This window comes from Lissotriton helveticus, chromosome 2_1 (genome assembly GCF_964261635.1).
Source record: "Lissotriton helveticus chromosome 2_1, aLisHel1.1, whole genome shotgun sequence".
Lineage (NCBI taxonomy): Eukaryota > Metazoa > Chordata > Amphibia > Caudata > Salamandridae > Lissotriton > Lissotriton helveticus.
The window spans coordinates 1115900747-1115927750 of record NC_136059.1 but is presented as its reverse complement, the minus strand read 5'-3'; the positions used below and the strand labels follow the sequence as shown (position 1 = coordinate 1115927750).

Here is a 27004-nt window from a genome sequence, read left to right as displayed (position 1 = left end):
TTTGTAGCACTAAATAAGGTCTTCTTCCTTCCCCTGGTTCTGGTGAAGCCTAAGAGGTGTAGTGCCTCCTTCCCAGGCAAGAAAGCCCTAACAGACAGTCTGTATCCCTAATCCTAATTCAAGTATCTATGAAGTGCTCTGCTGCCTTCCCCTGCTTGGGCTACTTTCTACAATTAATACTAATATAGTAATGCAATAACACTAATAAAAATAAAAGCAAAAAATAAATTCCAAGCAAATGGAACGTAGAGTAGAAGTCTAGGGCAGGCTTATTCTTCTGTAGAACAGGGTTGTAGAGTCTGATGTACATAATTGGGTGCCTTTTTGATGCATAATTGAGGTATAACGATGCAGGGCAGCTCCAGTGAGGTATCCATAATAGCATGGAAGCGTATGTACAATTGTTTCCTTACATGTTCCTTAATTCATATACTTGTTCAACATACAATAAGTGCTTAAAGGCATAAATCATAGGCTGTGTGGTTTGAAATGCTGCACTCCTAATATAAATAGACCAGTATTTACTTTAAAAAGTTTCTACATTGAGTCTCGATTAATTGTTTGGTCAAAAAGTCTTTAAATGCAATGCTTTTGCTCTACGGTGATATATTTCAAAAAGCAAAATTTTTGTTTTTCAGTGTTGAAGACTGAAAAAATAGCTTTCCAAGTGAGCGACAGGTCTCAGGATAACATTTCTTCAGAGTCAGATTTGCAGAAGCATAGTCTTCAGCATCAAAGGTAACGGAGAAACATGCTTCATTTACATGGTTTGCTCTTTTTCTACAATATAAACCTTCAAGGGGATTGGTCATGAAATGCTGATAAAATGCTGTATGCACTGCTTGAAATGTCAATTCTACATTTTATTTTGATATTCGTAGTTCTTATTTTGGGCAGCTGTGAGGTAGTTTGTTCAGTAAGAGAAATATCGTTAGGGATTCAGGTCATGCTGTAAGGAGCTTTTTATTGATGAGGACTAAGGAATTTAGTGGGCTGTGGTGAATCACTTCTTGCTACCAGGTCACTATTATGCTTTAACCAGAATACTGTGATGATTATCCTCCAGCCCTGTCCCCACCCTGTCCCATCCCATTCCCACCTCATGCTTCCCACTGTTGCATCTCCATTGTGGCCATCATTACCAGGAAAACAGGCCTGTATATCCGCTCTCCTCGAGTTATAGTATTGGTGACTTTGGGGGCAGGGAAAATATGATCCATTATCTGCTGAATGCTGAGGGTTCCATCCCATTTGTCATGAGTAATTACCAAAACAATCCGTAATTCTGGATCCGATTCCCCACTTTCATAATAATTCATCATCTTGTCCAGGTTGTCGTCCAGAGATATCATGTGCTTTAATAAGCCAAAATCTACAGGGGAAATTGATATCCAGAACTCTTGGCCCCAGTCTAATTAAGTGACCATTTATAATGAGGACTTATGTCGAGAAGGTCGTTGACTTAAGAACAGACAGTGCCGTGATTTGGGCTTTTTTGATATCCACTTGTATGAGGATAATCAATATTTTTTGCACAGAAGCAGAGTAAACCTTTTTTCATGATCTTTCTACCTTGATGTGCTGTTTTATATTTTGGCATGTGAGCCATGTTTGGGGAAGAATTCTCACAGGCAGCACATGGCTGTCTTCAGTGACCATTTGTAATGGGAGAAGTCTACAATGTACTCGTTGTGCCCAACATTGGGGGCCTTCATGTGTGTGGTATTTATGCTGCCTTAGACCGATTCTCCTGAAGTGCATGAATAGCATAATCCTTGTCACTAAGGTGCTCTGCAGCCCAAAATCACCAGTGCAGTTTATTGTAGAATATCCACTGAGCTAGTGACCCTCACAGGTATTCCAGCAGCTTACAGGTAACAGTCAGGCTTTTGAGACGCATATAATTACTCATACCTTCATAAATTGGTATGCACCACTTGGGTGCATTAGCCCCTCTCAAAAACCCCTGTAAGCTGGAGCAAAGTAGCACGAGTCATGTGTACCAGAGAAGCTTCATTAACCTCCATACACCACACAATCAATCCCCCCTTGGGTTCTGGAACCCACTTCATTGGTGCCAATGGCTTTACATTCCCTTCACTGTTATAGGATCGTCGCTAATATTTACAAATCTAGAATGTCTTATGGCTACATTTTCCCACAGATTCCTCATCTTAAAAATATCGTCCTCCTGGCTGCAGACTGGATCTGGAAAACTTGTTCCCCCAGTAATAGCTCTCAATGCTGCCAGGAGCTACATGGTTGCAGTCAGTGCAGTCTACACCAGATGGGCCCACAGCCAACTTGTATATCCACATTTGGCGTGCTAGTGTCCGGTCCGATTTTTCCCCACCTCATTGATTCAGGTCCAGAGCTCTTGGTGATTTAACAACAAAATTACTCAGCAGCTCTGACCGCGAATAGGTCAAATGTCCCTTCCTAAGGCTTCTGGATTAAACTCTTACAATTTTGCTAGAAGGTAAACGAATTGGTGTCGTACAGTTTCCACTTTCTCAGTAGGAACTGTTTGTTTGTTGGACAACATAAACGTCAGGATTGTGCCAGACTGATTCTATGCCCCCCCTCTCAGGATATGTTGGCCTATAGACCAGCCAGCTCACACTTCCACCGTAAATACCTCTAAGCCTAGCAAGTTAACAAATGGTTTGGGCAACCTCAGAACATGACAACCCTGACTCCCAAAGAAATCCTGGTAACAGATCTAGAACCTTTTTGCTCAGTCACTCGTTCTCACTCAGCAAGATATACAAGAAATACACAAAGGGGCGTTTTCACTATTTATTGAACCATTGTGATTCTTATATAAAAAAATATCTGCTGCGATGATAAAAAGACAGAAGCAGATAAAGTAATTTGCAATATAAAAACAGTGAAAAGGATAAACGATTCCACCATTGTGCTAATACAGTGTATATATTCTGGCATAGAAGTACTGGGTATAGTGTACTCCTACTATGCACTCCCTAACCTAGTTTCCTAGGGCGTGTCGTCTGCCAAGAATCCCCTACTGGATGATCTAATTCCCCATTACCTTAAGGGCAAGGTATGTAAGTCACCCTCTTGGTCACAAGTTGGACATCCCTCCTCGCAGAGTATAAACAAGAATCCGCTCGGCTTAGACTCCGACAGACCGATGACCTCACAATGACAGCAGAGTGCTCCTCTCATTTGAGCACGGAAATGTGTGTGCATTTATAATAACATCATCCATGCTTTCAGTGTCGAGGCTTCAGCAGGGCTGATTGTTTATTGTCTTTGTAATAGCCATGTCGCCACATAAACGAATAAGAAACAACGACATTTGCACAATGTATGTCTAGTCTAAGCCTTGTACTAAATGTTCAAGGTGTCGTGATAGTGTAGTGGACATGAAGTGGTATTGTAAGCAATGTGGGTTCAGAGAAAATATTCATGCACTGTCACACAAGCAAATGTGTGTCAAACGTAATTGTGCAGAAAAGAAGGCAACTTAAGAAACGTGTACATGTAAAATGGCAGGATTTCTTCCTGGGCCTAACCTAGCCACGTGACATTGGATCTACATGACATCTGTATGTGGTATCTAGGACCTAACCACAACACCCTCGCCTGCAGCTGTTGGTCTTTGTTGCAACTGAAGGCCAACAAGAAGGAAGCCAAACTACTTTTGCTAAGTGCACGCAAGTATAGTCCCAAGCTGCCCCCACCCCCTCTTTCAGGTAGGTCAGCAGAAAGGGAGTGATTTCCCAAATATCCTTTCACCAAACGACCCAAGAAGGAGAAGCTTTCTTCTTTCTTAAGGAAATAGTCCACCCTTCGGAGACCCTGGTGACTCTGTTCTTGACACCAATCTCTTCCTCTTTGGTGAAGTCAATTCCAGATGAAGCCAGAGTTTCTGGAACCTTCCTTCAAAGGCCCAGGCCTTTTGATAGGCCACTCTGGATATTTTCAGGGTTGCTTCACAGCCCTCTAAGTCACGCCCCAAGAATGTGCCTGATTCTGTGATCATGGCAGTTCTTGCAATTCTGACCCTGATATCACCCAGTTCTGCAACCCCCAGGGCTCCAGCCTTGGCACTGCTTCAGAGTTATCAGTTGCCTACGGTGCTGCCCATGATGTCGTTGGCCGTGCCACCTCAAACCTGAAGGTTAGTAGGCATTTATCTAAGTTGCAGAAAAAAGGCTTGGCACTGCTCTCATGATGAACCTCTGTCACTGCACTGTCCTGGGACCCGTGAGCCACCCAGATCGATGAAGTCTTCTGATCAGATTGCTATGCCTTAGATATGCCACATAGAGATGTTAGGCACATGGAAAAAGACTGTTTGGAGGCTGACCACCTCCTCCTCCCTCCCTATCACATGGAAGCTGGCCTTTAAATACTGCAAAATGTTGATGGCCTTGACACGTCTCCAGAGGGAGATCTTTGTTACCTCTCGGGCTCTCCTTCAGAAGACGTTTCCTTATTTGTCTGTAGTAGGTAAAGCAGCAGCTTTATCTGTCTCCCCAGTTAAACAGTTCCACCAACAGTTGCTTTATCATTCCATTTCTTTACCCCCCTCAGACCCCTGCCACTCCCGGCAACCACCCTCTTTCTGGTACTCTCTGTCCCATACCTCGATCTTGAAGGTAGATGTTCTTGCTGTCTTGAACAAAGGGGCCATGGAAATGTTGTCCTTGGAGAAAAGGGCCACAGGATTTCCCTCTCTTTACTTCTTGGTCCCCAAGAAAGATCAGAGCTCAAACCCATTCTGGACTTTAGACGCTTAAACATTTTCTTTCAGCAGGACAAGCTCAAAATGCTGTCCCTCAGCCAGGTGCCTCTGGCCCGCACTACAGATGAGTGACTGGTGGACCTGGATCTCCAGGATGCCTACTTCAATCTGCCAGTCTTGTCTACCTCTGATTCACACAAGAGACCCAGGACTACCAATGTGCATACTACCAAATGATTTTTACCAAAGTGCTTGGCCTGGTAGTGACTTCCCTTAAGTCGTCAGGATTTCCTGTATGCCTGTACTTTAATGACTCCGGATGATTTTCATTGAACACAAGTAGCTCTTACTAAAGAAAAGGTTGGTGACCCCTGCTCTAGGCAGTATCCTTCCAGCACACTGTGCTTTGGATACATGAACCTATTGCAGATCAGATGTATAGGCTGCCTAATGCTACATTGAAGCTAAAGGCTAACAACTGTGGTGGCCTTGGGCTTTGGAGAATATCTTTTATAGCAACATGATGAGGTCCACTTTGGTGCTGCTTCTGAGCATCAGCACTCATGGGTGCTGCCTTCTGTATATTCCTATATCCAACATTCTGTCAAGCTTGTTTTACCTCCTTTGCGTTCTTTTTCATGAAATAAATAGGGGAGCACGACTCTCCAGTCACGGATCAAGGGCCCTCCTTTCTGAGTGGGGATTGTGAGGTGGGAGGTCGTGTATGGTGGCTGCTACTGCTGTACTTGTTACACCTCAGGATTTCAGCTACATGAAAAAATGTACTGCCCAGTCCAACAGTATATTTTCCTTCAAAAAAAGCACTGCAGAAGTTTAACAACTGGATGGATCCAAGGTCTCGCCCACAATATTGGCGTATTCTGCTACTTGTTTCTCAGATCCTTTTCAATGATACATGTAAGGTGACAACAGGAAGACTGCACCTTGGACTTGACCATTCCCTTATTTTTCTACAACAGGAAGACTGCACCGTGGACCTGACCATTCCCTTATTTTTCCACACTTGGAGATTATGGTTTGCCCTAGACTTTCACTAGCCTATTGTCCACTCTAAGTCCCCTTGGAATCATGTTTTTTTGAAAATTCTGCTTTTTCAGTTGTGGGTTCCTCCTAGTACAGTAACCTTCAAAACAATTCCGGAAGGTCTAGCGCGAACATTTTTTAACATAATTTAAACCAGCATTAGCAAAAAAACAAGTAGGTCTTGCATTGCCTGACAGCCTTTTGGGCTTTATCAGGCCTTGTTTTGTTTTGACATGGTTTTTGCAAAAGTTCTTTATTTTTGGGTAAGCAGTCAGGCCCTTGCCAATACTGAAAATAAAAAAACATTGCCTAAAAGCAAAAACAATGCTTGTTCTTGCAACGGTTACATTACCATTTTAATCCAGGCACTAAGGGCACTACTTTGTGGTCGGATGTACTCTTTATGAAAGGGCAGAATGCGGTCATTCACTGTGACGTTTACCAATGGCAGAAGTGTATTAACTCATTACCCCAGTCTGCTGTAGTAGGCGCAGAAAAATGTGAATGACACAATAAAAGACCAGTGGATGAAGAGGGCTCGCTAAAGCCCCAATAAATACGTATATTATACATAGCATTTTGGTGAAATCAAATGTTCTTGGCTAACACCAGGCCTACCAGCCACCGGTAAAGCCAATTGGTCTAGTGTTGTCTGCCAAGCTTTTGGCTTTGTCAGTGCATGTTTTGTTTCGTCCTGGTGGAGTTGCTGAGACCTCGTCAATATTAAACAAGCATTGGTAGAACCAATAATTCAGACCTTATCAAGCTGGCGCAATAGTTATTTTTGTAATCTTTACTGCAACCATAAGCCACAAAATGCAAGAAAAATGTAGCCACCAAACATATCCCCCATATGCATTCAGTACTTTTTTTTTATAAGAAAAAAAATCTTCTTGTGGCAACTTTACTGATGATGATTTTTATTAAATATTAAGCCTTTCAGTTGTGCCATAATACTGATTATTATTAAAAACTGTCTTATTGACCTACACAGGCTCAGTATAAAGCAGGTATTTACAGTTAGTATAATAAATAAATATAATATATACACGTTTAGTAAGATCAAAAAGGTTTCGGCTAATGTCCAACTAAAAAACACGGTCTGATTAAAATCAGAAAAAAATGGAACATTCACTAAAGCCAAGCCCCTCTCAGTTGACGTGGTCCTGTTTCATGCATTATTTTTTGAGCAACTTGCCATTTTTGCCTTTTGTTTTTATTTTGAAGTATGTATGTTTTACTTTCTGTGGTCACATGCCTCAATTTGAAGATTAGCCTAAATGTAGTTGGAAAGTCAGCCGAGGACGGCCATTCGAAACTCCTCTTTTGTTTGTGTATCCACCACGATGGGAACAGTTGCAGACATTCCAGGGCAATGAATCTCCAAACCTTCAGGAAATAGAAGCTTGGGTAACTCTAGCTGGTTTTAACCGTTTTTGTCCAGTTTGTGTCAAGTGGACCAGGGAAGAGATATGAAACGGGTCTGCAGACCAGTCTTTAGCTAAGGAAACACGAGAAGCTGTATCCATACCATTTTTGAACTGGTTCTTGCAGAAACCCCACACGGGTCTAACTGTATTTGCTGCTGCATGCCGTTCCTCGACCATTTTGCGGTGTTAATTGTAATTGATGCTCAGGGGTGAATGGGTGTGGACTGGATCTTCATTGCTGAGTGTATAAATTATGCCAAGTGTTTATTTGGCATGAGGCATTGTGCTTCCGTTTTAACGCCTATGTGACCTAAATACCTAATTGCTGGAATGTAGAGAGAGTGGAATGTAGCTGCTCAACCGGTATTGGGACTCAAGGAGAGTGGCCTACATTATGCCACCTTCTGTACTGGTCATCTGTATGCAGAGTGAATCAAGTTCATGCCAATCTCCATGGTGCACAGGGTCTTTGAAAGCCAGGGCCAATTATTCCTATAAAAACAATTCTTGTTTCGTCAGCCTAGCATGGGGTTGTTTGATCTGGACACCTGCGTCATCATTCATGTGGTGCTGAAAATATTTATAAACTGATTTAGGTGTAGAGCCGCTTCAATGCAGGCAGACTGCCACTAGAATTCTTTTTTCTCATTCGTAAAAAAACATGACAGCCAACGGGCTTTTAGGAGGGGATTAAAAACTGGCTGTTGCCTAATTGGGCCTCACACTTATCTGGTCTGACACATGGAATGTCGTATCCTGCCTTTCCTCAGTGCCAAGAGACTGATTGCGCAAACACAGCTCCAGAAGAAAGAAGGGGAGAATAGCCAACTTCATGAAAGTAGTGTGCAAAATGAAAAGTGTAAGGACAGAAACGGCTGCTTAGGTTGTGTTGGGGGCGGGGTGAAGGGGATTTGATCCACCAAAATGCCAGGAGGAGGCTGTCCTTCATATCTTCTGCAGCTTGCGCGGTCACATCCTCCAACCAATCCCTTACACAGGTTATTAACATTTGCCACATGGGTTAGCGGGATGAAGGCTTTCTCTATTCAGGAGACTTTTATGCTCTTCCACAGGGAATAAGTAGTTGTGCGTGCCTTGTTCTTCCAAAAGTGGTGTCAGGCTTTCTTTTGAATCGAAATGTGAATTTGGAGAAACATAAGTAAAAACCATGTGCTTATACTACGACAGCGGTGGAAGCTCCGGTTACTTGGTGTATTTGTGTGGGGGAAAAAAGGTTTTTTCCATTTTTAACTTGGACTTGAATACAGTGCTGCTTCTTGACAAAAGATTAAACTCGTACATATCTGATAAACATGAACCAAAAGGGTGCAGAGAATCTCTGGTCAAATAAACAGCATACTTCCGCATGATAGATCAGGGGAAGATGGAGATCTTTAAAGAGGGGGTGTAATACCTTTCCAAAACAGCAGTAAGCTGTGCGCCCACCTTCATCAAGAAGTGCTCACGGGGGTTCTCTTCCATGCCCCTTCCCCCCCTCGAGTCCCCCCCCCCCCAATACATTATTGAAGTAATTGGTTCAAATTGTGCATTTTGCAGCACAACACTCACTTACATTTGCTAAATACCCACCTGTTTTTAAAGGCCACAGTTAAGTACTGCATTACTTTCAGTTTTCCAACAAGCTGGACCCTGTCCAGGAGTAATGAAGTCCACCAGCCCCAAGAAGTGGACGCAAATTGTGTATTTTTTAGCAAATTGTTCCTAAGAGTGTCAAAAAAAAGAAAAGCATGGGTGATGCAGAAAGCTCTGGAAATACAACTTCAAGTGATCTGTGGTTCACAAAGGCGCATCCATCTATTTAAGATACTATATTTTTCATTTCATGTTTCTATCCTGACCTTGCCAAGTCGATTCTCAACAATTTGTAAGGACTGAGATTCTTCTTGCTAGGTGGCAGAGTGGAGAAAAATATCACATTTTGCAGTCTCAGTGAGTACAGAAACAGTAGCGCTGTCGCTAAGCTTACGAAGAGCAGGTTGCGTACACTAGTATTTCATACAGTGAACATGATTAATCACTGCAAGGCTAGCACCAAATATGTCTTTGGAAATACAGCCATGTTGTTCTCATACAGCAGTTTATGAAGATATTTGCTGTTGAATGTTTGCTTTTCAGTTTGGAAAAAAACTCAATTTCCCAAACAAATGGTTATTATTTTGTGAGAAACCATAGATGATCAGCATTGACCAGGAATTAACACAATTATGCTAGGGCAAGTATTAGACGTGAATGGATCCCTTCATGCATGTTACTGCAATATGGGGCTGGCCTCTGACCTCTGCCAATGGCCTGTGTGGTTCATGCCAGCCAAGATTCCTGTTCCTAGGTGGTGCTCTCCGTGCTTCTGTTCACCTGTTCTGCCCTTTTCTCTGTCCACTGCTCTGCTGGTGGCTATGGGATGCAGAGAAACAGGAGTTTTGCAGCAGGATGGGGCGATTTAAACTGGCCACTTGCATTATGTATAATGGGAGCAAGCTGCAATTGTGCAGCAATTACACTGTCATTGATTTTGGATGATTCAAAAAACGATTTACTGTAAAAAAAAATAATAATATGCGTGCTACAGGCCCAGTTTTGCTAAAATTAAGGTCGCGCAGAAGAAAAAATCATTGACTTTGACGTTCTACATCACAATGCCTCTGAATCCTATGTTTTAAATACATACTTATTAATATTGCTTAAATTAAGCGCCTGCCGTTCATATTGTCTCCAAGTTAAAACGGCTGTTCTTTCAAGGAGTCACTACTGACATCAACATTCCTAGCTTGACAATCGCTGCAGAAATTAAAATAAACGTTACTTTTTACTTAAACACGTTTATGAAGTATTCAGAATATATTTTAGAAGTTGCAAGACGGTCGGGGCGAGAGACTTGAGGAGAAACTTGTAAAAAAGAACATTCAGGACAAAGGCTTAAAGCAAATGCCAGAAAAAAAATGTAGTCCATTCCATAAACTCGTCTATCTAATAAAAATCCGAGCCTTCTAGTTCAAGTAGTCCGGATGATTTAAAGCACTGCTTAATTTGAGCCAGTGGTTTCCGGTGTTTAGCACCGGCATTTAATCATCGGCACTTGAGCACCAGTTAAGGACACTTTCATTTTTTGTGGGCACATGGAGATTAAGTGAATCGCTCAGTCAAAGGATGTTGAGCCGAGCAGAGACTCAGCCTGGATCCCCAGGTCTGAGGTGCAGCTCTGGCCATTGCGCCACACTCACTCCCCACTTGTAGGGTTTGCAGGAGACATACAGGAGGATGGTCGAAGCTGCCTCCTGACGAGGGCCATGACACTTTTTTCTTCTTTTTTTCTACCAATGAACCACTTTTTAAAAGCACTTTAAAAGGGGTACGTTTTGAAACCAAACCATAAGCCCGGCCCACATTGAGGGACAGGTTACCTTAGGTACATGGAGTACTGATTGAGCAAGCTGGATTCCAGAGGTGTAAGTCCAGGAATATAATGACATATATTAACCCATATAACGATATTAAAGTGAGTATATATTTGTAAATGAAAAGATTGTGTGGTCACTTTTCAGGTCTCAGTTTTTCAGTAATCATTTTTATCAGGCGTGTAACTCCAGTTAGTTCACAAACCTTTACTACAACTCCCTGAACACATTTGGTTGTCTAATGAAAGTTTTGTATTAAAACCATGGTGTCCTGATGACATTGAAGTACGTGACAGCTTGACTGCTCGCCCTTGTTAAGGATTTTTATGGGTTAGTATTTTTGTGCATCATTAGCTTTGTGAAGTATGCATTTAAACACGCACATTCACAAGTTCAGACTGATATAATATGATTGGGTGTGAAACAAAATTCCTATGAGGTGTAGAAGTGCATTTCTCAATGTATGTGAACTAAGCCACATTTCTGTGAAAACACCATCTTGTACAATATGGAAGTCCTCTCTATCACTCATTCAGTGTTCCCGCCTGCACAGTGTTCCTCTTCCCACACGCTCCGCAGAGCACAGCCAAGCTGCAATGAATTTAGTTATTTTCCACTGTTATTGTTCTGCTCACAAAGAACCTTCAACAGTTCAGCTGTAGCTTGTAACATGTTGCAAAGTCTTCTGCTTGTTTACTGAGACCTATTCATCCACATAATGCATTATTGTTCATGTATCTTGTTCTGTTCGAGCATCTCTGGACCGCATCAGCATAGAGGGTGCTGAATAAATATTCATGCAGTTAGTGCCTGTGTTAAAGCAACATGACTTTATTTTTCATCTGCTCTGTTTTGCTGAATCAAATATGCATTTGCTCACATCATGATGAATCTTCAGGAATCTGCAGGATTTTTGATTTAATATGCAAGAATAATGTATAGAACCCTCAATTGTGTGGGTGTGCCAGAGCTTTCTTTCATGCTGCTAGGGATGATGTCCATTTTGCTATTGATTTTACCTCCTGTTTGGGACTTTAAATAGTTTCTGATCTTTGCATACTATGTATAACTCTGCATTGAGAGCGTTCATGGCATTGACTCTGAAATGCTTTACTTTTGAAATTTTAAATAAACCCTTTAATTTTTCATTGATATAGAACTCTGTTATTGAGTGAACCCAAATATACCTGAAATTATTGTGGGGACACATTGCCTCATGAAATTGAGGTTTAACACAGTCTCTGATCCAGGGAATCTAATTGAGGTAAATTTTGAGGTGCCTTGATTTTGGAGTACCCATCTACATCGTACTGGAATAAGAACGATTCAGCTCAGCTAGGCCTGTCACCCTTAATTGAGCAGCCAACAAGCCAAGCAAATTCACCCTCAAGCACCCTTAAGGTGGGACGGATGAGGAGTAAAAGTAAACACAAGCCTTGACTATTTTCACCCACCCACTGCTTGCCTTTAACCCTTTCGCTGCGGCGGCAATTCCGCCGCAGCACTAAGGGGGTGGGGCGGCCGCGCGGCGCTCCGATGCTTATGACGGAACCGCTCCGTCATGGCCCTCGGGTGGGCTGTGCTTGTGACGGAGCGGTTCCGTCATGGCCCCGCCCGTTCTTTAGAACGTCAGCGCAGGGACGAAATCAGCGCAGCGCAGGTGCGGCGAGCAGGCCATGACGGAACCGCTCCGTCACCAGCACAGCCCACCCGAGGGCCATGACGGAGCGGTTCCGTCATAAGCGTGGGAGGGGTTAATTAACTTAAATAGAATGTCTTACTGTTAGAAAACAAGCATTTGCAATTCAATCGGTCTCTCCTTTGGGACATTATGTATTTAGCTATGCAGCACATTAGAACTGGGTGCTGAAACATCTACTGTCGTTTAACATGGAGGGAAAGTAAGCACCAAACTGCGTGACACACCAGGTATGTGAACACATGGAGAGAAATATTGCCTTTCAGCAGGAAATGGTATAGTACAAGGCTTTGTTTTATTATAAAATCAGGGCCTTCGGTGGTCATATCACTGAAAATACAAGATTTGAAAAAAATATTATTGTCTACGGATGCTCGTGGAAGACCATTTCATTGGACTGGAATCTAGAGAATGCTAAAGTGATTCTGGTACTTTACAGACCTCTGCTGGTCATTTTCTATCAAGAAAGTTAAATTGAGGCAGTTGCCTGAAAAAAAAAAAAAAAAAAGTAAGTCCCTCAGCAGAAATCAATTCTGGTATTTACTGACCTCTGCTGGTCGTTTTCTATCAAGGCAGTTAAATAGAGGCAGTTGAACAGAAAAAAGCCCCTAAGCGGAAGCAGACAAGTCCTAGGGCTGATCTCCAGAGCCCACAAAGTACCTACACATATAAGTATATAATGATTATGTACTAAAGTATACACAAGAGGTCTTGAATGCTCGACCTAAACATGTGAAGGTGCAGGTAAAACATGTTCAGTAAGCTCAAAAAACTAGCAGGCTCCTTTTAGTTCTATAGACAAACACAGATGACAATAACACAGCATGAAATGTTAGAACAGAGCACACCTAGTTGAATTTACAAAACCTGATCTACAAAATGCCAGAAACCTCTGTCCACACATCATATGTTGCATGTTTTAAAGCTCCTGTGCTTTGCAGACAAGAACTACTCAGCCCTGCGACGGGTGATGCTTTCTATGAGTGGGGCTTTTTACTATGATTTTGTTCTGCATGATGATTTGCTGATGAGCTCTCCATGACCACACCTTCTCAGAAGTATACCACACCAAGCTGAATTCAGCAGGATACTCTATTTCCGATGTTGCTGTGCTCTTGGAATTGTTTAACCTCCATTTGCAAAAGACGTGTTTTTCCAGAAAATTCTATGCGTAAAAAGTTAATTGTACGTTGTTTATTGAGATCAAGCGGTTTCACAGTCGGTGGTGGCTGGTACAAATCGGAGGTGGGAGGGCGACAGGCGGGGGGAACAGGATAGTAAAATATTTTTTTTAAGTAGCTTATCACCATGTCTCTTTTCGTCCCTCCTCGTCTTCCCTCTGCTCCGTCGGGAAGCACACAAGCTTCCTATAGACAATCACAACACTGCAATGTAGTGTTGTGATTGGTCTGAGCGCCGTGGGTCAGTGCTTAGCCAGGAACTGAGGACCTGGGCATGTTCTCCACCAGGCTGTAATGCAGCCTGGGTGGAGAACATGCAAAGTGCTCATGACTGTTTGGTCGGCCTCAGACTGCTGGCCAAACAGTCATGCAAACTGATGACATTGCCTGTCACTCCCAATGGGTGCCTGTTATACCCCCTGGCCCCCTGTTACTTCTACTGGCCCCGCCCCCAAGAGCCTGGGACACACAAGAAGACGATCATAAACCACGGTTTTATATAGTTTTCTTTTTTGCTGCTAAAAGGGGGGGCGCTCCTTCACCATAGCAGAGGAGCCGCCACTTTTCACAGTGATGGACAATTACTAGTTTCAGTGCAGCACACTCGCCACTCGTCCCTTGTAATGGGCTTTCAGGCTGTTTCTCACTGTCATTGCGAGTGAAGAGGCTCAAAGTCTTCCACTGTCGGTTAGTCTCTGAGTCGTGGTCTCTGCTGAGACTCACTGTGCTGAAGGGTACAGGCCTGAGTGTGACTGAGCTAAAATGTGTAACCATTATTTAGTTACATTACTCGGGCGCACAGCTCGGGTGCCAATAAGATGTGTTTTTTAATGGTTCAGCAATAATAAGGTCAGAGGCTGCCCATCCAATGTTGTTTTAAACCTGCATTGGCAAAGTAACTTGGTCTCTATTAAATGTATTGTAGCAGTGCTGAGAAGTGCTGGTACTCTCCCTTTCAAATTAGAGAAGTGCAGGTACTCCGTGCCCGACAGTACCTGCCAATTTTAAGTGTGAGTGTTCTGGTATTGTGTGACTGCAAATCTGGTATGAGAGTGCTGTTGGTATTTTGGGTGTTTTACTTTTACACCTTAAAGACTGTAACTGTTCCTCTTGTGTTTCTGTTGAGGCAGTGACTGAAGGCTAACTGTATGCATAATGGTGGCTAGTCGTCCTCTTGAAACTACACTGTAGCAGTTATTCCTAAAGAGTCTTCTTCATCCATTGATGGTGTGGTTTCTCATTGAAACTGTTGAATAATGGGAGAAGTGGGCTTTAATGATCTGGGCATGCATTTAAGAGCACCAAATAAAACAGCACATCGCAGCACAAAACCCACCCACTGCCCGGCAGTGACAAAAACAGTACACAATGTGATCACTTGTGGCAGAGGCAGGGTGCACTCCATAGCAGCTCAGCCATTTGTTTACTCCAACATGCATCGACCACCAGGCATCTGTATACACTGCCATACCATTACATTTGGATGCGACATGCGAGGAATAAGGAAATCACAGTGTGTTGTATATCTCTTGGTGCGGTTGGTGCAGTGACCAGAGCTGCAGCAACAAATGACGAGCAGAATGCTGAATGAATCAAACATCCAACCACAGTCAAGAGATCTGGGTTAAATCCATCGTTCTTTTGCTCACCATGCCACCCTAGTTTGGACCCAGTCATGCAAATCAGTCTTGTGCCTGCTCCTCATGGGAACAGTCCAGCCTGAACTGCCTGGTCCAGAAACAAGGATTTGGGACCCGTTTCAGGGTAACACCCCTCATCCGCCAGGCTAGCTTGAATCCAGTGGAACAGGGAGCAGGAGACCCACATCTGGGCATACCTATCCCACTTAGGGCAAAAAGTGCTGGGGCAACAAATGATGGACGGAATGCTGAATGAACTGGGAGTAAATGTTTGATTTATTGCGTCCATTATACGTGTGTCTTGCTTTCTCGCACTTGTGCGATGGGTATGCCCAGACATGGGTGCTAGGCTCACTGCGCCACTGTATTCAAGCTAGCCTGGCTGATGAGGGGTGAAACCCTGAAACCGGTCCCAGGAGAAGCACATGGACTTAGAGAAGCAAACTCTGACTTCAAGTTGCTCTGCTTCAATACTCCGATGTCTTGGTGAGGGTGAATAACTAAATAATTGGGACCACCGCCTGTGGTACTGATTGCAAACAGACCGATACCTGAGCAATAAGTACCAGATGTGATCATTTTCAAACGTTGATGTGGTTGCCAATGGTCACATCTGACTTCTGTAGAAATCTTAAACAGGGTTTTCAAACCAGAATCAAGGCACTTTGAGGAGCTGTTTCCGTACAAATTGTCGCTGGAAAATTTATTTTTCTTGTGATTCCAAGCAATATATCATTACATATGGTATTCTCATATTAAATATATCTTTGTAAGCTAAAGACAGTGATTTTTCAAACATGTACCACATTTACATATGCTTTAGACTCTTCTTGTTGTCAACTGGTGTTCCTCATTTAAATATCATGGAAGATTTGGCAAATATTTGGTTCTTTGACTAGTAGATGGTTCTGTTGCTTCTTGCCCAGGGATGGCCTGCTCTATTCATCGTAACCACACGTCAGTGGTCTGTATTGAGCAACAGTGTTTAAGTATCCAACAAAGGAATTTTTGAAGCAAAATGCAGCATTAAAAATCTACTCGATTTACAATGTACTATTTTTCTTACCTTATGCTTTTACTGTTCATTTTCAGGTCACAATCTCTGCAGTCTGCCCTTTTACTGATGTTCCAAGAGGCATGGAATACAGCTATTGTATAGGAGCACAAGATATATTCTTGATAGTTTATGAAATTGGATGCCTTTATTAAAATAACCAAATGTAAATCATGGCAGTTTATTTGAGCACACCTGTCCCTCTTTTAACTTCCTCTGGACAGAAACTGTTCATAACATAGTCCTTATTCAGTAGCGGTAACCCAGCTATTCTGTCTTTTCTTCTTCTCCCCATCTTCTTGTCCGTCTGTTCTGATGCTAAGAATTAGAATTTCTGATGGATACTTCTAAACAGATTTCTCACCTTTAGAATATTTTCCAGCCTCCAGACTAAATCTAGAAGTTTTTACTGCAGTACTCCTGCGTGCTGCTAGGTTGCATTATGCAGCTGTGCTTTTGCCTCTTTCTCCCCCAGAAGTGATGAACCAGAGCCACATATAGGTGTCACCCCTGCGTACCTACATCAGTTACTTTCTATGCCTTTGAACACAGATCTGGAACCTTGCTCCCCTTTTTGGCAGTTGACAAATCCTTGCAAATTCTTTTTTTGCAGTGTGCAAGGGAAAAGGAAGACATCTAATAGAGACATCTAACCGCAGATTCCTTAACTTTAAATTTTCCCCAGGTGCTAGTCTAGATCCGGAAATTTTTCAGCACTACCTCTGCGCGGGGGCGGCGTCGAATGACTCCGCAGTGACATCTCCAGATATGACGTTAGTGGAGCCATATAAGTCCTCTCCGGCGTGCGGATGTCAGTTTCTTCTTTTCCACGCTGCAACGCGGATTTGGAGAAGCAGTTCTTCGGGCCTTCTGTTTTTGGCCTACTTCGACGCCTTTTTGCATTTGGGAACAGTGTGCCTATGCCTTGGAGTTTTAATATGTACGAGACCTCTACTCGACAGATGTCTGCTACGGATCCGCACTCCATCTGTATGTGGTGCTTGGGAGAGCACCACGACTCCGAGGAGTGAAACGCCTGTAAGAGGCTGAAGACTACGTCCTTGTGGGAAAGACGAAAAAAGTTGCTTTGGGGCACGCAAAGTTATCTTTACACGCTTCTGTGTTGTTTTCTTAACCAGTGTTTTCAGCGCAGTTTGTTTTCTCTTCTTGAGCGGACTATTTCTTTTTATGAGTACTTCAATTCTTTGAAGAGTTTGAGTAAGTTGAACCGTTGCTCTGCTTCAGAGTATATACTTTGCATTCTTTTGGTTGTTATTTGTTTGTGAGTTATCCTTTAGGGTAAAGGAACTATTACCTCAAATGCAGGCAATCTCTTTCCCTGCACCAACTTGTGGTGCTGTAAGTTGGAAGCCAAAGGTTTGTGATGCATGAGTTGGTCCATCTTGTCTCAAGATCAACGTATATTATGTTTGTAATCATCCATGAAAGTCTTGGAGACAATTATATAATAGGCTTTTCTTTTTCCTCTGATGTTCTTGATGTACGTGGTTCTGTCTGATCCACATTTCCTGTTTTCTGGTGAGGATGTACTTGTTAATTTCAGTATTTCTTATCTTTTGAGGAATCATGACTGTTTTTTCTGGTGGTGTCAATTCTTTAGGCCACCATTTGACAAACCTCATTTTCTTATGGCAAGTCACCTATGGTTTGTATTTGTGACGTAGTACCCCCTTTCTCTCTGGGTGTGTATTTTTGCCAAACCTCTCATTTCAGAGTGTTTCTTTTGTATTCGGTGTATTCATGATATACTATGCTGCTTTGTTTCATATATTGTCTTGTATCACAGGTGTCGTATGTGCCGTTATTGACAAGTATTTATTTTATAAGATATTTTGAAGCTGCTCTTTTAGTGCATTATCTTTTTTAATATTATTGAAAAGCATTTTTTGGAACTGTTTTCTTAGTTCTAGTTAGTTCTTATGCATACAGTGTATACATGACTGTATTATATGTCTTACACATATTTGTTTATAAAAAAAAACCAAAGGAAGAAAAGAAAAAGGTTTCAATCAAAGTTGCGGTTGATTATTTTTTCTCGCTTGTCTTGGTGTTTGAGCTTATTCACAGCTCAATATTGTGTTCAGTCTGTCGGACAATGGCACTGAAGGCTGTACGGAGGCGCACGCTTTATATGTTCTTGCATACTGGCAGTCGTTATTGGCCTGTGAAATCCTATGAATTGCAAGTCAGTCGGAGTATCTGGTGACTTACTTATGCTTGTAAATATATTGATGTGTATGTATGAATCTTGGTGGCAATATGTTATACAATTGGTGCATAGGATGAATATGCATATTCACTTTGTCCAAACTAAATTTCTATACCAAGGAGGTGGTGTTGTTCATCTTTCCCTTGAAGAAATGAGTTCTGAAATTCCTGTTTTGGAATTTTATCTGGACAGTACTTTTTCTGATTCTTTATTGTCATGAACAATGCATATTATATGACTTTTATCATGCATTTGACCCTATTTGGTCATCGAGTTTTCTTTCCCCTTTGGGGACAGGGGTTAATGTTTTTCATCCGACCGATGGTTCTTCAGGGGTTATCAACCCTTTTTCCTTCAAGGGCCGATTCTTTCGGACCTGCAAGGTTGTTTTTTATTTGTATGTTCTGTGACAGGGAACATGGATTCCATTAAGAGCCTATCTCTTGTTCTGCTATTCCTACATATGTTTGGTCGGTGGTTAGTTTTGACCAGCTTGTTCTCTTTGAGAACATTTGTAGGATTAGTTTGCAGACCCTCCTCCAGTGGGGTACAGCTAGGGTATTTAATTTGAAGTTTTGGAATCTGCGGCTAGATGTCTCTATCAGATGTTAAAGTTACTTACCTGTGGTAACTTTATATCTGGTAGAGACACAGTCTAGCCGCAGATTTCCTTAACGCCCTGCCCATCCTCCCAGCTCTGCGAATGGCCTTTGAGGTACGGGTTATACCCTTTCAGTTCTGGGTTCATATACCAGTGATCAGTAGCTCCGTCTATGTTGGGGATAAACAAATCGATTGACCTGGTCACTTAGCCTTTGTTTCGAATGATGCAATATCATACATTTCCAAATGTGTGTGGTTGGTTGAGTGGGCGTGTGTTTTCTCTTTCACTCTGAATGACACACCCGTAAGCAGTATTGATTTATTTGTTCTTTCTATGAAAGCCTTCTTGGTATCATCATACCTTGACATTGGTACTGTCAATATATCAAGTAATGGTGTGATTTAACAAACAGCCTGGTATTGTTGTTGTAGCTTCTGTTTGGCTATTGCCATGCCATTCATTACCATTGATGAGTGGTCTATAGAGTGTATGGTCTCTTCCCTCATATGGGGGTTATTCACTGGGGTGTTTAATTTCATGTAGCCCTGTTTCATTGATTTGATGTTTTTTTTTCTTTAAAATCTATGTCTGGTATTAATATACCATTTGATGTTTATTCTTTATTAATGTTTTACACATTTTTTGTCTTTTTTGGCACCCTGTTTCCACATCCAGTTTCGGTAGTGGTTCCGTGTTTTGCTGCGAAAGGTTTCACAGACGAAACTGATGTCCGCGCGCCAGAGGGGACTTATATGTCTCAACTGACGTTGTATCTGGTGACGACGTCACTGCAGAGCCATTCGAAGCCGCCCCGGACGCGCATAGGTACTGCTGAAAAATGTCCAAATCCAGACTGGCACCTGGTGAGACTTCAAATGTAAGGAATATTCATCTAGACTGTGTCTCTACCAGATATAGAGCTACCGAAGGTAAGTAACTTTTACGTCAGGTTTCAGACTGTACTGTGAGTGTCAGAAACAGATGTTCGTGACGGACCTACACAAGTCCACCCTCTGGTGTTTGGGCTTTGGGCATGATTCCAAGATGTGCAAAGAATGTGACCTCATGCACTCGAATGCAATCTGGGCCTGGGAAGTGAAGCTGTATGTTACGGACAATTGAAAGAAATCACAGATGTCAAGTCCTGCCTCCACTCTTAAGTGGAGGGTGCAGACACTTTCCCGCTCTCAAGCTGTTTTTGTGTCAGGTGGTCTTTGCGGTCAAAGTTGTGTGGTGAATCGAAGAAGCATAAAAAGATGAAGCGTGACTCAATTGCATCCCACAAACTCTGTCTGAAGAAAGGTTAAGAGATAAAGTTGCCAGTCGATCTTATTTCGAATCACTGATTGAGGAGCCGATTCTACATCTGGTCTTGCTGAGCCCTGAATTTCTCTGGCCATTGGTGATGCTGCAGCAGGTTGATGCCTTTAAAGAGGCCATGCTGCATATTTGTGGCACTCTTGCAGCCTCTACTGGCAGTCCACCTGGACCAAAGGATCCCCAAGAGCCTCCAGTCCATTTATCACTGGCTAGTCTGCCCTCTGTGCTGTTTTTATTTTTGTAATTTTATATAGTGCGAACTAGACCCGAGGGTATCAGAGCTCTTTAAGTGAGTACCAGTTTCATTACAGACAGACACATTCACTTTTGTTAGGCACGGGGAATTTAAGTGATTTGGCCAGAATCACATGATGTTGAACGTAGTTGCTGAGATTCGAACCCGGTTCCCCAGCTTCTAGGTCGACCGCTCTGGCCGTAGAGCTACATCCTCCTGCCCTTTGACCCTACTTTGGTTTCCACACAGACTCTGTTGCCGACTGCACCTCCAGGTTCAAGACGTGACTGTTCCCTCTTAATCAACTGCCGACCCCGGACCAAATCAGTTTCAACTCCAACTGAGGTCTTGCTATGACCCCACTCCAGCTCACCTAGTTCCTGTACTTTCAAACTCTGACAAAACTCTTCTTCAAACATGGAGACTTTCCCAGTGGCTCGGTCATCTTTTTGGCTCAAATTCTCACCACAGTTTGCCACCACGAGAGAATGATACTAGGTATGATTTACCCCTACATTACGATGACAACAGTGTATATGCAAATTTGCAGGAGGCCAGTGGACATGATACTTTCCCGATACAAAGTTGAATTTGGCCTTTGGATCCCCTGCGGAGGAAAGCGCTTTATTTGCCACAGTGGTTAGGCATGTGGCCTAGCCAAGCCACATCTGAGCTCTTATTTCCATTTAATGAAGCACTGACTTGTTTCCTTAGGGAGGGGCACTTGTGCTAAGCCTTGTGCTTACACATCAGTGAACAGTGAAGTAGCCATACACCACAGAATGTATAAATGGTTTTGTAACGCGCACTGTTACTGGGGAGTATCCTGGCGCGAAGGGAGGGGCAAAGACAGATGAGCGGGGATCAAATTAAAAACTGCTACTGAAAAGGTGGGTTTTCAGATTTTTTTTAAATTGAGCAACTGTATGACTGGAGCGAAGATGAAAAGGGAGAGCATTCCAGGCGCGGGCAGCAACCACCGAAATGGACTGACCCCCCAATCTAGTTCGCTTAAATCGCGGGAGGGTCATTTTTAATAGAGAAGATGAGCGGAGGGCTCTTGTAGGGGCATACAGTGTGAATCTTTTCTTTAAATAGACTGGTCCTTGGTCATGAATTGCTCTGAACGCAAGCACCAAAGTTTTAAAGAGGATACGTTGCGGAACTGGAAGCCAGTGGAGGCCAGACATATGGGACCGAGCACTCTTCCATCTGGGGACGTTGCAGAGAAGGCGAACTGCGGCATTCTGAATGACCAACAGACGCTTGGTCAGATAGGCTGGAATGCCGCTGAACAGGGAGTTCGCGTAGTCCAGTCTAGCTAGGATGAGTGCTCGGGCAACCGTCTCCCTGGCCTCCCTGGGGAGTAGTGGAAAAAATTTCCTGAGCATTCTCAGGGTGGAAAAACACGTTCCGGTCAGTTTTTTTATATGGTCCTCAAATTTTAGATCCTCTCCAAACCAAATCCCAAGATTTTTCGCCAGACCACCCATTTCCTTAGGGCATGGAATGTTCGGGGGCCACAGCACGTTCTTGAAATTAGGGGGGAAGGATCCAAAAAAGAGGACCTCAGACTTATCCTCATTACACTTTAGTTGAGCCCGCATAAGCCATTGAAAAACTGAGGATAGGCAAAGATGAACCTTAGCTGTGTCAAGATGGTCGTCGGGCCAGGTAAAAAGAAGCTGCGTGTCATCCGCATATCCTATGATCTTAGCCCCATGCTGTTCCGCGAGATACACCAAGGGGGTAATATAAATGTTGAACAGCAGGGGGCTAAGAGTGGAGCCCTGTGGGACCCCTGTAAGGAGTGGTTTTAATTCTGAGGCATGAGGTGGCATCCAGACCTGTTGCGTTCTTCCCGAAAGAAATGACGACACCCAGGCCAAGGCATTGCCGCCAATGCCAATGGCCGATAGCCTGGCGATGAGGAGAGCATGGGGGACGGTATCGAAGGCGGCAGAGAGATCCAATAGGATTAGGACTGCTCTGCCGCCTCCGTCCAGACACTCCCGTATCGACTCCGTCATCTCTAACAGGGCCGTTTCAGTGCTATAGGCGGCCCTGAATCCCGATTGGGCAGGGTGCAGGGCATTAGATGACTCTACAAATTGATCTAGTTGTCGGAAGACTACTTTCTCGCAGATTTTTGTCAAGGCAGGGAGCAAAGAAATGGGCCGGTAATTACCGGGGACCGAAGCATCCAAGCCTGGCTTCTTCAGGAGTGGCAAAAGCTTAGCCTGTTTCCACTCGGCAGGAACCACTGCCGAGGAAAGAGAGAGGTTGACGATGTGAGTGACCTCTCTACATACAGTGCTGGCTACCCCGGACAGAATCCGAGCCGGACACGGATCAGTGGGGGACCCTGATTTAAGACAGTCCAGAAGGGGCAACACATCACCCTCTGTAACCCGCTCCAAATCAGTGAGCTGTAGGGTGTCTGAGGGATCAGGCATACCAGGGATGATAAATTCTGGATTCTCAGTCAATGAGGTGGAACAAAAACCCTGCTGAATCTTGGCTATCTTATCAGTAAAGAAATTTGATAGAACTTCACACCATTCCCCAGAGGAGGGAAGGGTGGAGGATTCTGCGATAGGGGAAACAAAACTTTTTACAATTGAGAAAATTTCTCTGCTGTTGTTTTCTGCCTTAGCTATTCTTCCCGCATAATATAGTCCTTTGGCAGTTTTAATGGCGGCATAGTATTTCTTTTGGGCAGAGCGCAGGGCGGCCCTTGTGTCCAAACTATAGGCGCGCCTCCAGACTCGCTCCAGTTTTTTACACCCCAGTTTTTGCTCCCTCAACTCAGGGGAAAACCAGGGTTGAGAGGGAAAATGACGAAGTCTGGGTGCAGTTGCCTGTTTGGTGGACACATATGTCGCCTGTTGCAACCGACCATTGAAATCCACAACCGCTGTATCCAACTCCGGAGAGAGGGACTGGTGATTTTTTAACAATTCTTGGCTAAACACGGCCATGTTAATTTTCTGAGGATGAATAGTGGGGGGTGTCAGAGCTGTACTGGCCACATTACCCACTTCCCATGAGAACCTGACCAGGTCGTGATCAGACCAGGTGACTTTTTCCGGGTCAGAAAGTTTAAGGGGGAAGTTAGAACACACAAGGTCTAGAAGGTGGCCTCCTGAGTGAGTTGGAGATGATACCCATTGCCTGAGCTGTGACAGATCCAAGACCTCCTCAAGTCTGCGCGACTCCAAAGCGTCAATATTATCGACGTGAATATTGAAGTCGCCAACCAGGAGAAATCTGGGAAAGTTCAGGGCTCGGGGCACAATACAGTCTTCCAAAGCCTCAAGGAAGGGCATGGCTGGGCCTGGGGGCCTATAGATCAAAGATCCTCCTAGCGTAAAATGTGGGTTGATAACAAGGGAAAAATGAAGAACTTCGCCCTCCACCCCCACTGCTAGCCGTTCAGAGGAAAAGTGCCAGTCCTCTTTGAATATTACTGCTAGACCTCCTCCTCTGCCAAGAGGTCGGTCTGCTCTGGCAATCTTAAAACCTCTAGGAACGGCCAGTTCAATGGACGGAGCACAGGAGTTATTAAGCCATGTCTCAGTGACGAAAAGTATCTCGAGCTGACCCTCCATAAGAACCTCGAAGATGTCAGCCGCATGTTTTACCATAGACCTAGCGTTAATAAGGGCAGCTCTGACAGTGTTCATGTGGGACATGTCGGCGCCTAAGCGCGGAGAAAGCGTGCGCTGGAAAAAGAAGCCGCATTTCGGACAAGCCGTCCCCGTAGAATCAGGCCCTCTTCGTTGACAGCTATTTTGCTCATCAGAAGGAGCAATATTAAGCAGATCGGAGCGGGAGTAGACAATTCTATGTATCCCATCTCGATCAAATGGAGGGGAGGCAGTATGGCTAGCCCTAGGCCCGTCCGAGGCACGGACGGGCACAGACGGGCCCTCCTTTGGCGCTCCTTCGGCGCGCAGACGGCGCGCCCGCTGCGCGCTCTAGGACACAACGCTATTTGTAGCCCCGGCCCCTCCCCGAGCTGGACCGCTAACTCGAGTCCAGCCGGGGTCCGGGTCCGCCCAAGATGGCGCCCGACCTAGCCCTCCACGTCAATCGGCACAGGCAAGCCGCGGTGGAACGGGGCCCAGGGGGACCGGTAAGCAGCGCACACAACAGTACACCAAGGTGATTTTAAAAATACAAACTACACAATTAGTGAATCAATTGGAGTTAAAAATAGAATTTTTAAAAAGGGTCAACTGAAAGTTGCAGCGTGAGGCGCGCAGCAGAAGAGATCCCTCGCAGTCTGCTTTCGCCAATCCCAAGCGCTATCTCAAGGTGCTGCCACCACCCTGGTCAAACGCCCTGACACGCCACAGTCAATTCTATTTGTAGCCCAGGCCCCTCCCCGAGCTGGACCGCTAACTCGAGTCCAGCCGGGGTCCGGGTCCGCCCAAGATGGCGCCCGACCTAGCCCTCCACGTCAATCGGCACAGGCAAGCCGCGGTGGAACGGGGCCCAGGGGGACCGGTAAGCAGCGCACACAACAGTACACCAAGGTGATTTTAAAAATACAAACTACACAATTAGTGAATCAATCGGAGTTAAAAATAGAATTTTAAAAAAGGGTCAACTGAAAGTTGCAGCGTGAGGCGCGCAGCAGAAGAGATCCCTCGCAGTCTGCTTTCGCCAATCCCAAGCGCTATCTCAAGGTGCTGCCACCACCCTGGTCAAACGCCCTGACACGCCACAGTCAATTCTATTTGTAGCCCAGGCCCCTCCCCGAGCTGGACCGCTAACTCGAGTCCAGCCGGGGTCCGGGTCCGCCCAAGATGGCGCCCGACCTAGCCCTCCACGTCAATCGGCACAGGCAAGCCGCGGTGGAACGGGGCCCAGGGGGACCGGTAAGCAGCGCACACAACAGTACACCAAGGTGATTTTAAAAATACAAACTACACAATTAGTGAATCAATTGGAGTTAAAAATAGAATTTTTAAAAAGGGTCAACTGAAAGTTGCAGCGTGAGGCGCGCAGCAGAAGAGATCCCTCGCAGTCTGCTTTCGCCAATCCCAAGCGCTATCTCAAGGTGCTGCCACCACCCTGGTCAAACGCCCTGACACGCCACAGTCAATTCTATTTGTAGCCCAGGCCCCTCCCCGAGCTGGACCGCTAACTCGAGTCCAGCCGGGGTCCGGGTCCGCCCAAGATGGCGCCCGACCTAGCCCTCCACGTCAATCGGCACAGGCAAGCCGCGGTGGAACGGGGCCCAGGGGGACCGGTAAGCAGCGCACACAACAGTACACCAAGGTGATTTTAAAAATACAAACTACACAATTAGTGAATCAATTGGAGTTAAAAATAGAATTTTTAAAAAGGGTCAACTGAAAGTTGCAGCGTGAGGCGCGCAGCAGAAGAGATCCCTCGCAGTCTGCTTTCGCCAATCCCAAGCGCTATCTCAAGGTGCTGCCACCACCCTGGTCAAAACGCCAGAATGGCCAACTGGCTTTTTTATGTATTTTCCCACTCCTGAGAGTGTGAAGCTCCAGGCATCTGCCAGCAAAGCAAATCCTAATTCGTTCCCCACGACCCCTCAAGACAAGAAATCGAAAAGGATGGAGACATTCGGGAAGTGAATGTTCTCTTCGGCTAGCTTGGTATTGAGCTCAGTGAGTGTGATCTGTCTATCAGGCCGTTCCATGCATGTCCTCTGAGATCGGGACTGCTGGCACGAAGAAGTCTTTGCCCCTTTTTGTTCAAACCATTCAGGGCAGCCAGATATGTAATTAGGGCTGGCATTGATACTACTGATTGTTGGGGGAAAGTGGTGGGCATGTGAATGTGAATGTATGTGAATGTATGTGTCTTGTAAAGCGCACTGCTGCCCTGAGGCGTCCTGGCGCTGTAGACCGCTGGGGAACCCGTCCTGGCTATCCCTGTGAGATGGTCCCTACTGGGTATCTCCAAGGTGAAACCAGGCATCTCCGGCGAATGTGGGGGGCTGTTGTAGAGATGAGGCAAGCTAATGCCCAGAGTTGCCGAGTGTGATCCCTGGTTAGAGTAGGCACCGAGGCGAGAATTATCGAGTCCGCTGACCCTGGTCCACGACCCTGCCACGTCAGGAATTGAACCCTGGTCCCGGGCCGTTCTCTGCTTCCGGGTCTGCCGCCTCTAACCAGTGAGCCACACCACTCCACTCCGGGCACTAGGGTGGTTCTCTGCCGACTTGCGTAGATAAACTCCACTGGCTTTTCTGGAGATGTGCTGGAATCCTTTATAGATATGCCCTTCATTGAGATCTTTTTGGCGAGAAAGATGACTCTGCCCTCCAACTCTTTAAGGAAGGCAGAGCCACAGCACATTCTTTAATCTTTTCCACTCCCGCTTATCAGTTTCCCTACCAGTTTCGCTCCTGGGGTTATTTAAGAGGGAAGGTGTATAGACAATGCCTGGCCCCACCA

At 44.6% G+C, this 27004-nt stretch overlaps 1 protein-coding gene across 1 annotated transcript in view; it reads left to right on the top strand.

Annotated features, from left to right (window-relative positions):
* USP53 (ubiquitin specific peptidase 53) overlaps window positions 1–27004 on the top strand; it is a 250197-nt gene that overhangs the window by 213853 nt on the left and 9340 nt on the right. The window contains exon 14 of the mRNA XM_078675936.1: window positions 639–738. Within this exon, the coding sequence (XP_078532062.1) occupies window positions 639–738 (100 nt within the window). The remainder of the gene's footprint in view (window positions 1–638; window positions 739–27004) is intronic.